The 11415-nt window shown below is 47.7% G+C and overlaps 1 protein-coding gene across 4 annotated transcripts; it reads right to left on the bottom strand.

The window, feature by feature from the left end:
* Positions 1 to 344: 344 nt before the first annotated feature.
* Cfap126 (cilia and flagella associated protein 126) lies at positions 345 to 9811 on the bottom strand. Of its 4 annotated transcripts, XM_021647070.2 has the most exons (7): positions 9184 to 9811; positions 4844 to 5124; positions 4280 to 4446; positions 2451 to 2513; positions 2191 to 2271; positions 1112 to 1288; positions 345 to 766 (listed from the first exon to the last, which is right to left on the bottom strand). In XM_021647070.2, exons 3-7 carry the CDS (start codon positions 4349 to 4351, stop codon positions 443 to 445), a joined length of 717 nt encoding a protein of 238 aa, XP_021502745.2. In that variant the 5' UTR covers positions 4352 to 4446; positions 4844 to 5124; positions 9184 to 9811; the 3' UTR covers positions 345 to 442. The 4 variants fall into 4 exon arrangements, with proteins under 4 accessions (XP_021502745.2, XP_021502746.2, XP_021502747.2 ...); XM_021647071.2 differs by having other exon boundaries at positions 4280 to 5124; XM_021647072.2 differs by lacking the exon at positions 9184 to 9811 and having other exon boundaries at positions 4280 to 5248.
* Between the last annotated feature and the right edge of the window lie 1604 nt (positions 9812 to 11415).

The following is an 11415-nucleotide window of genomic DNA, read 5'->3' as shown; positions in this document are numbered from 1 at the left end:
CCTGAGTTCGATCCCCAGGATCTGTATGGCAGAAGGAGAACAGACTCCCACATGTTCTCCATGTGCTTGAGGCACACCTATGTAAGCACATCAAGTAAATGAAGAAGTAATAATCAAAAAGTTACATGCTCTACTAACAACTGTCCTTGTGATTTTGAAGACAATAGTTGTACAAAATTGGGTTCTCTGAGGGTTGGCCCCTGTGCGGTGCCAACCAGCTTCTTGGTCATCATGGGGGTGCCACTGACAGGAGCTGATGTCCTTTTCCTCACTCTCTCCCCAGCCTTCCCTCTAACTATGGATCCCAAAAGACAGACATAGAACACAGAGAAAACCCAGGTCAATAAGATTCAACAAACAATGTTTATTTGCCCAAATTTGCACTTACTCCTGGCCCAACATTTGTCTGTACCACATTCCTGAATACAGGGCCTTACTTCTTTCAGTCAGTCCCCAAAATGTCATCACAGCCTGGCCTCTGGCCCTGCAGGGTTGCAGCTTTGTCTGACAAAGCTGCATGGAACTTTTCACAAGTGTTTACTTCGCGGGGCTTGCTGGCTTCAGGGATTTCAGGGGGGGTCCTGGGAGAATTGTTTGGAGTTTGGGGACCTGGAGTGTGACCTGCAGAGGGGTGGGGACTTGGAGGTTCATTTGAATCGTCGCCATGGATAACCGGGGAGCTGGGAATTATGGTTGGACTTGGTGCTTGTTGTACAGTCTTTGTGACCGACTTCTTCTTTGTCTTCTGACTGCTGGGGTCATGGGGCTGTTGGGGAAAAATGACCATGCTCTGGTTAGGCCCAGGTCATTGCCAGTCAGCCTCAGAATCCAGCTCCCTTTCTCCTCACCACTGGCAGAAGGAGGTCAGGATGTAAAGAAGGATAGTTAAATTTAACTTCCCCTTGGGATTATTTTCTACCGAGGTTAGGGGTGGGGAGCAAGATGGCTTTGTTTTTGTTCCTTCAGACCTCAGTGATTAGGGACTTGAACAGCACAAGACAGTTTGGGTAGAGGGCCCCTCCCCTCGCTGGAACAGTGCTTGGCATAACAGTTTTGAGGCTGAAAAGAATGGAGACAGTAAGGGTTTGGGTTAGATGGGAAGGATGGATACCTTGCCTAGGATTTCAGGATACAGCCCATTGCAGGCATTGAGCAGATCAGGATCCTTGTGTATCCAGTTGGTGAGGGCGGTGGCAGCAGCCGTTGTACGGGCGGTCAAGTTCACCCGAGAAGGTGGTATCTTCAGGGGCATTTCCCAGGTGCTCATGAAGGTACCCCAAGGACTTGCCTGAAGGAAAAACACATTGCTCACCAGGTCTTCAAGGCCGGTAAGTGCCCGCTCAGCAGCACTTGCTGGCTCCAGGTCCATTCTGTTACTTTGGCAATGCTTAGGAACGAAGCACCTGAGAGGCTGCTTCAGGTGGGGTCTCTCCCTCTCCTCAGCCAGTTACGTTGCTGTTTTTCAGCCCTTTCCTTTCAACTCAAAGTTTGCCTTCTCAGGCTAAGTGTGATAAAGGAGTCCTGTGTGTAAATATTATGGTCCGAAAACACTGTTTATATAGTCATCATTTTCAGGACTTCATGTGCTAAGCACCGTGCTGACCTGGTGGATAAACTGAATAGAGAATTGGGGCATCACAGTTTGGATTTTAATTTGTTTGTTTTTTGAGATAGGGTTTCTCTGTGTAGCCTTGGCTGTCCTGGACTCACTCTGTAGACCAGGCTATCTTCAAGCTCATAGAGAGCCACCCACCTCTGGCTGGGATTGCAAGCCTGTGCCACTGCCACCCAGCTGGACTTTAATTTTCTATATAGTGACTGTAACTCTGTTTTTATGCATCTGCTCTCTTTGTTTTGTTTTGACAGTGTCTTTTTTGGGGGTGGGGGGTAGGGTGCAGGGTTTCTCTTTGTAGCCTTGACTGTCCAGGACTCTCTTTGTAGATCAGGCTGGCCTCGAACTTATAGAAATTGACCTCCTTTGCCTCCCTGAGTGCTGGGGTTAAAGACGTGGGCCAAAGCCACCCGGCTGACAGTATCTTTCTATATATTCCTGGCTGTCCTGGAGCTAGCTCTGTAGACCAGGCTGACGTCAAACTCAGAGATCCTCCTGCCTCTACCTCCTGAGTACTGGGACCACCACACCTGGCTAGCTCTTACCTTTTTTATAGGGATGGAGATGGGGAATCTCACCTTGGAACGGGGCACTGAAGGTAAGAGATGACCTCGATCGTTGGCAATTATCTGAGTGTAGCCTTCATGGGTAGTGATTTTCTGTGGTAGAGGTGGAAAGAGAGAGGAAACTAAAACAAGTGTCAGAGGGGCTTGGAGTGAAGGCATGGGAAAGGAGAATGTGACCATTTGAAGGCTAGAGGAGTTCGGTGACAAGAACATGAGGGCAGACACCATAACCTGTTGGTGGGGGGGGGAAGGGAAAGGTGGGCTTGAAATACCTGTTTTGTTGGCTTGCTAGGAGACCAATTCTGCAGGTACTTGGGTGAGAAAGCGTTTTCATACTGTGGAGAGAAAGAGGGGAGTTTCTGTGAGGCTCAAAGGCTTCACTGTGAGAAGGGGTGTGTAGAGAGGAAGCGATCTTAAGGGCGGCGGGAACTAAGGTGATGGGTTAATGTGTAAAAGGAAAGTGAAGTGGGTGCTGAGGCTGGGAAGAGAAGGAGCCCACTGGAGCTGGGAGGGAAGGACGAAGGGATTGAGAACAGTATATTGACACTAGTGTATGAAGACGCCCTGACAAGCTAGGCACCGTGACACACACCCATAGTCCCAGCAACTGGGGAGGTAGAGGCAGGTGGATCTCTGTGAGTTCAAGGCCAGCCTGGTCTACATATCAAGACCAGGGTAGCCAGGGTTATACAGAGAAACCCTGTCTCGAAAAACAAAAACAAATGCAAACAAACAAAAATGCCCTGACAAAAGCCAATAGTTTGTATGCTAACCTAAAGAACATACAGAAAGAAGAAAGCTACTGAAAAAAGAGAGGACATAAAAGAGAAGAAACTGAGTCTGGTTTTACCACACTGAGAATTGAACCCAGGCCCTTGTTCATGCCAGGCAAGTATGAGAATATAATCTTTTGGCTCAAGATGTGTGCTGGGCCTGTAGCTCAGTGGTGGAGGGCTTCTCTCGTGTGCACAGAGCCCCGGGCAATGGAGTTTTAAGGAGCTAGGATAAGAGAAGTTGGGGGGGGGCAGTTAGAATATTTTGTTATATTTTTTTAAAGTACCAATTAAATGTTAATATTTGGAGTTTATTGAGTTCCAGTGAGCATTGCTAAACTTAATTTTTTAGTTTTCATGTTGCTGCTAAAACCCTTAAAGTTTGTGACTCACTCCATCGGGCAATGCTGGAGTGGACCAAGAGTAGGTAATCAAATCCATCTTTTGCTACCTTCTTTGGCTGGCCGAAGGGCAGAGACTGCCATCTATTTATCTATTTGTTTATTACAAACATTTGTGTTGCTATGACAGAAGGTAGTTGGCCATAACGGCACACATCTGTAAGCCTGGCACTTAGCTGTTGAGGCGGGATGATTTTGAGTTTGTAGGCCAGTCTTGGTGGGCTACATAGTAACTAGAAAGGCCTTACCCTCCCTACCCCAACACACACGTGAAGAAAAAAGAAAAGCGCTTGGCCTGGAGCTCCATTTGTAGGCTAGGCTGGCCTGGAGCTCTGTTTGTAGACTAGGCTGGCCTCGAACCTGCAGTGATTAGTCTGTCTCCCTGTTCCAAGTACCAGGGTTACAGGCATCTTCCACCATGTTCAAACTCACATATTCATATTCTCTGTCTTTGTCTCTCTCCATCTCTGTCTCTGTGTGTGGGGGGGGGGGTGGCCTGTCTCACGGAGCTCAGGCTAGCCTTGGACTCAGTATGTAGCCAAGGATGCCTTGAACCCCTGATCCCCCTGCCTCTGCCTCTCAAGTGCTGGGATCATGGGGGAGCAGCTCTACCCCTGCCTCAGTTACTGTATTTTGAGTATTTCCAAAACAGATCAGAGAGAACTCTCATGTAAATAAATATGACTTTGTTACTTGACTTACAGGCCTAAAATGTTTGCGCTGACCTGTAAAGATAAACTCACTGGCTTACTCTACAGCTTTAACTCAGATCCTTTTCCAGTGTTCCCGGGTCCTCTGAACCACGAGGTGAATCATCTCAGCCCACTCAGCCTCTGCTTAAGGATCAGAATCTGCCGGGAGCGGGTAGATCAAGGGTGAATCTGGAAGGTCAAATCAAATGTAAAGGGGTAAAGAGCGGGAGCTTACCTGGTTGGCACTGTAGTTAGAGGACATGATCCTGTACTGTTTGGCCTCGTCGCCTGGCAACAGCGGAAGCATGGCCTTCTGGGAGTACCTGCCAACCGCAGGGGTTGGCTACCTTCTGTGGCTCACACTGCCCCCTTCCTTTCTCTCCGATAGTTAGGTTCATTTTCCTTTTAGAGGGCGGGGGGACCCAACAAACATGAGAAAAGGAACCTCAGAACAGCCTTGCACACTCGATCCTCCTGCCTTTGCCCCCCAAGCCCTGGGATAACAGGGAGTACCTCTACGCTCGTCTCAGTTAACTATATTTTGAAATTTTCCAAAATTAATTAGAGATCACTTTCTCGTAAATAGCTTTTCCCCCAACATAAGGTAACCCGGCTTCAAAATTTCCAGGTTGTCTTTGAATGACATCTTCAACTATTTAATCAAACTTTGGGACCCCAAGAGATGCGTTTGTGCGGTGTTGTGGTATAATGAACTGGCTGTAGTTCTAGAAACAGAGCTGAGTCTTTATTCAACATGGTGCTATGTGGCCTAAGCCACTGGCTTCGCTTCACTGAATACCTGTCATCACATGGTGTAGCAATGACCTGCTTTGTACAGCAAAGGATAAAGTTAGTGAAATGCCTAGACGATGAAAATGCACAGTGGGAACTGGACTCTTCCAAGAAGACACTGTTCCCAAAGGCACAGTGCTTAGGAAGCAACCAGCATGTTCATTCCCAGAGGGAAACAGATGTCTTGTCTTTGGTCCTGATGTGACTCCTGTCTCCTCCATCCGTCTACAGTCACAGAACCCAAGAACACAGGTTCATAGTGTTGGTTAGGATCTGGCAAATCGGGACCTAGGGAGGGAAACGGAGCAGAGATAATGAGAGAAAGCACCAGGTTTGGGAGGACGGAATGATACAGGGCCCAGACCTGTTAGCTCTAAACCCGGAAAATGCTCTCAGACACACCCATTTTCTGTTAAGCCCGTCTCCTCATCCCCCAGGCTGTTAGAACTAAAGGGGGCTTGTCAGTTACATAGTCTCGAGTTTTCAAAAAAGAAACCAGTTGTGCAAAGATACTTCAGGGCCAGGTGTGGCTGTGCATGTCTGTGACCCTGTTAGGCCCAGCAAGAGCCTAAATATAAGAAGGTATGAAGAGAACTCAGGAAACTAATCATCCATCGATGCAAAAATGCAAGAGACTCACTCTTCTTAACCATTGCAATGGGGTCACCCCTGCTGGTCAGCTAGGAGTGGCACCAGGAGACAAAGACCTTAGGTTTTTAAAAGACACAAGGTGGGAATCTCCTGGGGTTGACTTCTTGGCAATTTAGGATTGGAAGAAGTGTTTAACTTTTAAAATAATTGGTCAGTTCTGGTCACCCTTAGGTCCAGTCAGCCCTGTCGTAAATATCTAATCTTCAAGTCAGTTTGGAATTTCCTGACATCCACAGTTAAATGTGGGAGGGTGATTAACTCATCCCATGTCTGTTCTGAGGAGTGGGGGTTACAGGCTTTGGATCAAAGGTCAGGAGAAGGATTGGGGCCATTTGGCCCAGTTTCCAAACAAAGCCCATCTCACCGGCTGGCGCCGGTGATTTTTTTCTCCATTTAGTAGAGATCTCTGCTTGTTCTCTTCCTTATCTCTGCCCTCACAGATGGCTAATGTCAGGAACTTTTACATTCCTTGGTTCTCTGCAGAAGCACTAAGAGGCTTTAATTAACATGGGCCTAAAACTTGCAAATATAAGTTACAAGGCAATTAAAAGAAACATAGGTTACAAAGTTAGTCTGATTCTTTCAACCCCAGTATTCAGGAAGAGGAGGCAGGAGGATCTCAAGTTCAAGATCAGCCTGGGCTACATGGTAGGACCCTGCCTCCAAAAAGAAAAAAAAAGAAAAAAAGGAAGGGACTCAAGAGACCCCCTCCTTCCTGGGTCTGTATAGGCAGTTAACAGTCGCTGGGGGAGGGACTCACAAGGCCCCAGCCTTTATGTGGAGCCAGTGGCGGTTAATGGTTGCTGGAGAAGGACAAGGCCTTTTTCAGTGTTGTAGCCAGCCGCTGGGAGGTTGTCCACGCCCCTGGAAATAACCTCCCACTCTGAGCTCAGCAGGACACACTCGCCCAGGGGTGGTACCTTTATTCCCAGCATCGAAGAGGCAGAGGCAGACGGATCTCTGTGAGTTTGAGGCCAGCCAGCTCTCCATAGTGAGTTCCAGGCCAGCCAGGTCCACATAGTGAGACCTTATCTCAACAACCAAACAAGAACAAAAGTCCACATGAAAGTGGGAGGGGCTTTTTGGGAAACGGAGGGGGTTCATTGGGAGTGGGGGGGTTAAGAGATTAAGAGGATAAATATGCTCCGGGGGAGAGCTGGAGAGATGGCTCGGTGATTAAGGGTGCTTGCTGCTCATCCAGTGGACCCAAGTTCCCGAGCACCCAGGGCTCACAACCACCTGTAACTACAGCGACACGGTATCCAACACCCTCTTCTGAAATAACTACCCCAGCCCACACATACGATAAAAAAATAAAATATTTCTTTTTTTTTTTTTTCAAGAATGCAAGCTGCATGTGGTTGCTTATACCTGTGATTGCAGCCCTGGGGCTCCTGAAGCAGGAGGATTGCTACAAGTTTGGAGCTAGCTTGGGTTACTTGAGACTTTGCCTCCAAAATTCGGGGGTGGGGGTGGAGATAACTGTTATCCCATCCAACACACCCAGCATCACAGCATCAGGACACCCCTGACCCTTCTAGAGAATGGGGTAAGAACAGCTCTTATTATTGGCTGTCAGTTAACAGCTGGGTACTGGGGCAGAGGACAGTAGACCCATGTGCTTTGTCCCTGTGCTTCTCATTACTCTCCAGAGTGACGGAGGAGACAGGAATTATTTTAGGACCAAGGACTTTCTGTTCTAGAACATCCATGTTGCCCACAAAAGGCAAAGTGACAGTTTTGCACCTGTGGTTTCTCTGTGGGTTTTTGTCTTCGTTACCAGCTCTTAAAGCAGTTTTCCTAGCTCAGTGTGTAAGCCTGGACCTACGTGAGGACAGCCACCAGTGTCCAACCTGGAGCCAAATTATTTGCTTGGAATATGAGGCCTTTGGAAAGCTCATCTCCCTGGGCCTTAGCAACCATGTACGAAAAATAAAGACTACCCTAGTTCTGAGCCTTAACTACATATAACACACCTTGGTAAGCACTTAATTCAAAGAGGCCCAATCATTTTAATGTTGTTATTGGCTTACAGTGCCCAGAGGGGCGAATGTGATGGTGCATGAACCTTTAATCCCAGAACTTGGGAGGCAGAGCCGGTGGAGCTCTGTGAGTTTGAGCCCTGGTCCATATCAGCCATGGCTACACAGTGAGACCTTGTCTCAAAACAAACAAGCAACAATTAAAAAAAAAAAGTATCCACAGGGACCATCAAGATGGCTCAGTGGGTAAAAACACTTGCCAAACAGGCCTGGGGGTGTGAGTGTGACCCCAAAGCCCACAGGAAAAAGCCAGCTGCATCTGTAGCCGTAGCCGTAGTTTCTCCACCCAGATGGCCATGCGAGACAGCCCCCCCCCCCCCCCACAGCAGGCAGAAAGAGCAAGGAGAGGACAGACTTGAGAGGTTTTCTCCAATTGCCATATGCTATGTGGTACACGAGTGCAAATTCATTCATTCATACACACACACACAAACACAGAGATAGATGTTCAGGTTCTGTTAAGCAGAAAAGGGTGGGGCACTGGAAATTACAGGTGTATGTAACCTAACCAAGGTAAGAAGCGAAACCTTGAGCCTCCAAGGACGGAGGAATCTGGAGAATAAGAGCCTGATCACAGGAGAATTTTCACTTTTCTCCTTCAGCATCTCTTTATCTCTTCACCACAGAAATCGATTCTTATTTCTCCTCAGCCACAGTCATTTGCTGAGATGCACTCTCCAGAGATAATGTGAGTTATGCTCCCGAGAGCCTGACAGTGTAATGGGGGGGGGGGGGGTGGAACAGAAAGGACAGAATTGATTCTGGCCAATGAAAGGGCAGGGATGTGGCTCAAGTTGGTAGAGTGCCTGCCTCTTAAACAGGAAGCCTTGGGCAAGATCCCCAGCCCCACAGAAGTCAGGAGGTGTCCAATGCCTGTGATCCCAGTGCTTGGAAGGCGAGGCAGGAGGATCGGAGGTTCAAGGTCATCCTCAGATGTATATTGAATGGTTTGAAGTCAGCCTTAGGTTACCTGTCTCAAAATCATAAGATTAGAGTAAATTAAAAAGGGGCCAGCACAAGGGGTCAGTGAGTGAAGGTGCTTGCCACACAAGCCTGGTACCCCGGCTTTTATTCCAGAACACACATAAAGACGGAAGTGAGGAATCACCTCCATATGTTGTCCTCTGACCTCATATCCACACATCACACACACAGACAATAATAAATGAAAAGTTAAAAAATAAAATAATATCCCAAGTTCAAGGTCATCCTGAACTATACAGTATGACCCTTTCTCTAAAGAAACTAATTAAATAGCTAGATCAAGCCAGTCACGGTGGCACACACCTTTAATTCCAGCACTCAGGAGGCAGAGACAGGTAGCCCTCTGATTTTTGAGGCCAGCCTGTGTAGCCAGGGCTCCACAGAGAAGCCCTGTCTCAAAAACAAAAACAACAAAACAAAAAAACCTGTTAGAACCAGTTATCAGTTTTCACATATTTTTTCATAGATAAAAGAGAACACCCTATACACACAAGACATAAAAATAAGTAAAAACCTCTAAAAGCAAAAATCAAGCTAGGTCTGGGGCTTAGGACTTTAAGTCTGGCACACCTGAGGCTGAGGCAGAAGGATTGCTATGGGTTTGAGGCTAGCTTGGACTACACAGGAAGATTCTGTCCAAAGCAGAACAACGAGATCACGTGCACTGTACCTTCCCATGCTCTGGTATACAGGGCCTCTTTCCGTGGCCGCGCTGAGGCTCGCCCCACGCTTTCCCAGCTCACGGCAGCAGTGCCTGCATTCACAGCCGCCTTGCACATGGGCATGTCCGCAACGCACGTTAGGAACCAGGGCTGTGGAGCCGAGACTCAGGTCTGGCAAATGGCTTTTCACAGCATTTCATTCCTGAACCGCCCATGGTAGTCTTCGGGCGGGTCTGCAGGTGGAACTGAGAGTGTGCGCGTAGATCCAGGGGTTCAGTCCCCAGCACCTCAGAAAACAAACAAAACAGAGCCCCCAAACAAACGAGCCCAGCAAGTCTGAAGCAGACCACAAGGGCTTGCTAGACTGACTAGCTGTCCAAACAACACAGGCATTACACGCTGTGGCTTACCTAATTCACAATAGCCCAAAATAAGACACTTAGACCGACCCACAAGACCAGGTCTTTAGCCCAGGCTGGCCCAGTTTCCTGTGTAGCTGTGCGCTGGAGATGGCCTTAAACTGCCTAGCCTCGCCTCCTGGCTCTGCTTCCTGAGTGCTGGAGACGCTGACGCACGTCACCACACCACGCTTGAAACAGGAGCTTTTCTTCTTCGGATATGGAAGGCCTATGGTTTGTGTGGCAATTCCGCACAGGGGCCACATGCTGCTCTTCTCTGGGTGGCAAAAACGGGAAGTTAAAAAAAAAAAAAAAAGGCGAGTAAGCAGTTTTTGTTAAAGACTTAAGGGTCTGTTTCCCCTTTTCCCTGAACCATTGGCTTTAGCTGTATTGTCAACCCTCCATGATTTCTCCCAAGTAGCTCTTAGGAGCCCTGCGTGTCACCTCAGGGCCGGGCGATAAATATGGGCTGGTGTGGAGACCTGAACTTCATGGATTTCCCCATGGAATCGGAAAGCAGTTTGGTGCACAATAAAACCAGAAACGAGGCGTGACTACAAACATAAATGCTTCAGTTCCGAAACCCCTCTGAGTTTAAGTTACAGTAATTTTCTTCTCTGAGACTACAGCACCCTCTAATGGAGATTACGATTATCACTCCCTTTACCGTGTGTGTGTGTGTGTGTGTGTGTGTGTGTGTGTGTGTGTGTGTGTGTAAACAAAACCAAACCTGGTAGGTTTTCTAGTCAACTGCTCAAGAAAAAGGAGAGGAGATGGCACAAACTGAACGGGAGTCAATGAAGAGGCAGAGAAGGAAGAGTGTATGTTTGACACAGAGGCTCCTGCAGCCCAGACTGACCTTGAACTTCTGTGTCCAGAGCCTGGCCGAATTCCGGCCCCTCCCACCTCCATCTGCTGAGCAACGGAACGGATTACAGCTGTGGCGTTCAGTTTGCGGTGAAATGTTTCAAAACGGAAAAGCCTACATCAAGTGGATTAGAAAAAAAAAAGTCAAGTACTTGACAAAACTGGTCTGTGTGTCAGCTGTGAGCAAGGGAGTGAGCAAGTAGGCAATACAGACGCTGGCTTTTGTGCCCGGGCATGCCGAGCTCTTCAGCTCACTCCGTTCTTGGAAGCGCCTTTCTCTTCTCTATAAGCTATTTCTACCTTTTTTTTTTTTTTTTTTTTTAATTACAGAACCTGCTGAGCAAGGTGGCGCACACCTTTAATCCCAGCACTCCGGACACAGAGGCAGAGTTAGAGGTAGGCAGATCGCTATGAGTTCAAGCCAGTCTACATAGTGAGTTCCAGGACAGCCGTGGCTTTATAGAGAGACCTTGTCTCAAACAACAACAACAAAAACAAAAGAAAAACTGAAAAGACAATTGCAGATACTAAAATATTGCGCTGTGCCCAGCGGTTCAGGTCCGGACTACTCTAGAGGCAGAGGAGGGAGATCACAAGTTCAAGGCCTCTTAGTGAATTTAAAATATTAAAAAAGGCCCTGTAGACGTATCGGAGCAGCACAGCCCTTGCCCAGCATTTAAGCAAGGCCTGGGTTCCCATTGCTGGTACCAAAATCAGAAGACTAGAGTCTTCTAGAGTCTTTCCTCAAAACAAGACTGGCCTAGAGAATTTCGAAGAGGATTCCATTAGACCTTATTTTTTATTCTGTAAGTTTTTATTTATTCATTCTGAAAGTGCCAGGGATTGGACCCAGATGCTAGGCAGCACTCTGTCACTGAGATATGTCCAGCGTCCTTTTAAATTTATTTATGGTCAGGCCACCAAGCCTGACAACCAGAGTCTGACCCCCAGGTCCCACAAGGTGAAAGGAGAAGT

This window comes from Meriones unguiculatus, chromosome 11 (assembly GCF_030254825.1).
Source record: "Meriones unguiculatus strain TT.TT164.6M chromosome 11, Bangor_MerUng_6.1, whole genome shotgun sequence".
Lineage (NCBI taxonomy): Eukaryota > Metazoa > Chordata > Mammalia > Rodentia > Muridae > Meriones > Meriones unguiculatus.
Note: the sequence above shows the minus strand (reverse complement) of the source record. Positions and strands in the feature narration are given on the sequence as shown.

Coding starts and splice junctions, on each gene's coding strand:
- Cfap126 (XM_021647071.2), bottom strand. CDS start 4,351: ATGCTTCCGCTGTTGCCAGGCGACGAGGCCAAACAGTACAGGATCATG. Junction 2,272..2,450: donor CTAGCAAGCCAACAAAACAG/GTATTTCAAGCC, acceptor CCTCTACCACAG/AAAATCACTACCCATGAAGG. Junction 767..1,111: donor ATCCTGAAATCCTAGGCAAG/GTATCCATCCTT, acceptor TTTCCCCAACAG/CCCCATGACCCCAGCAGTCA.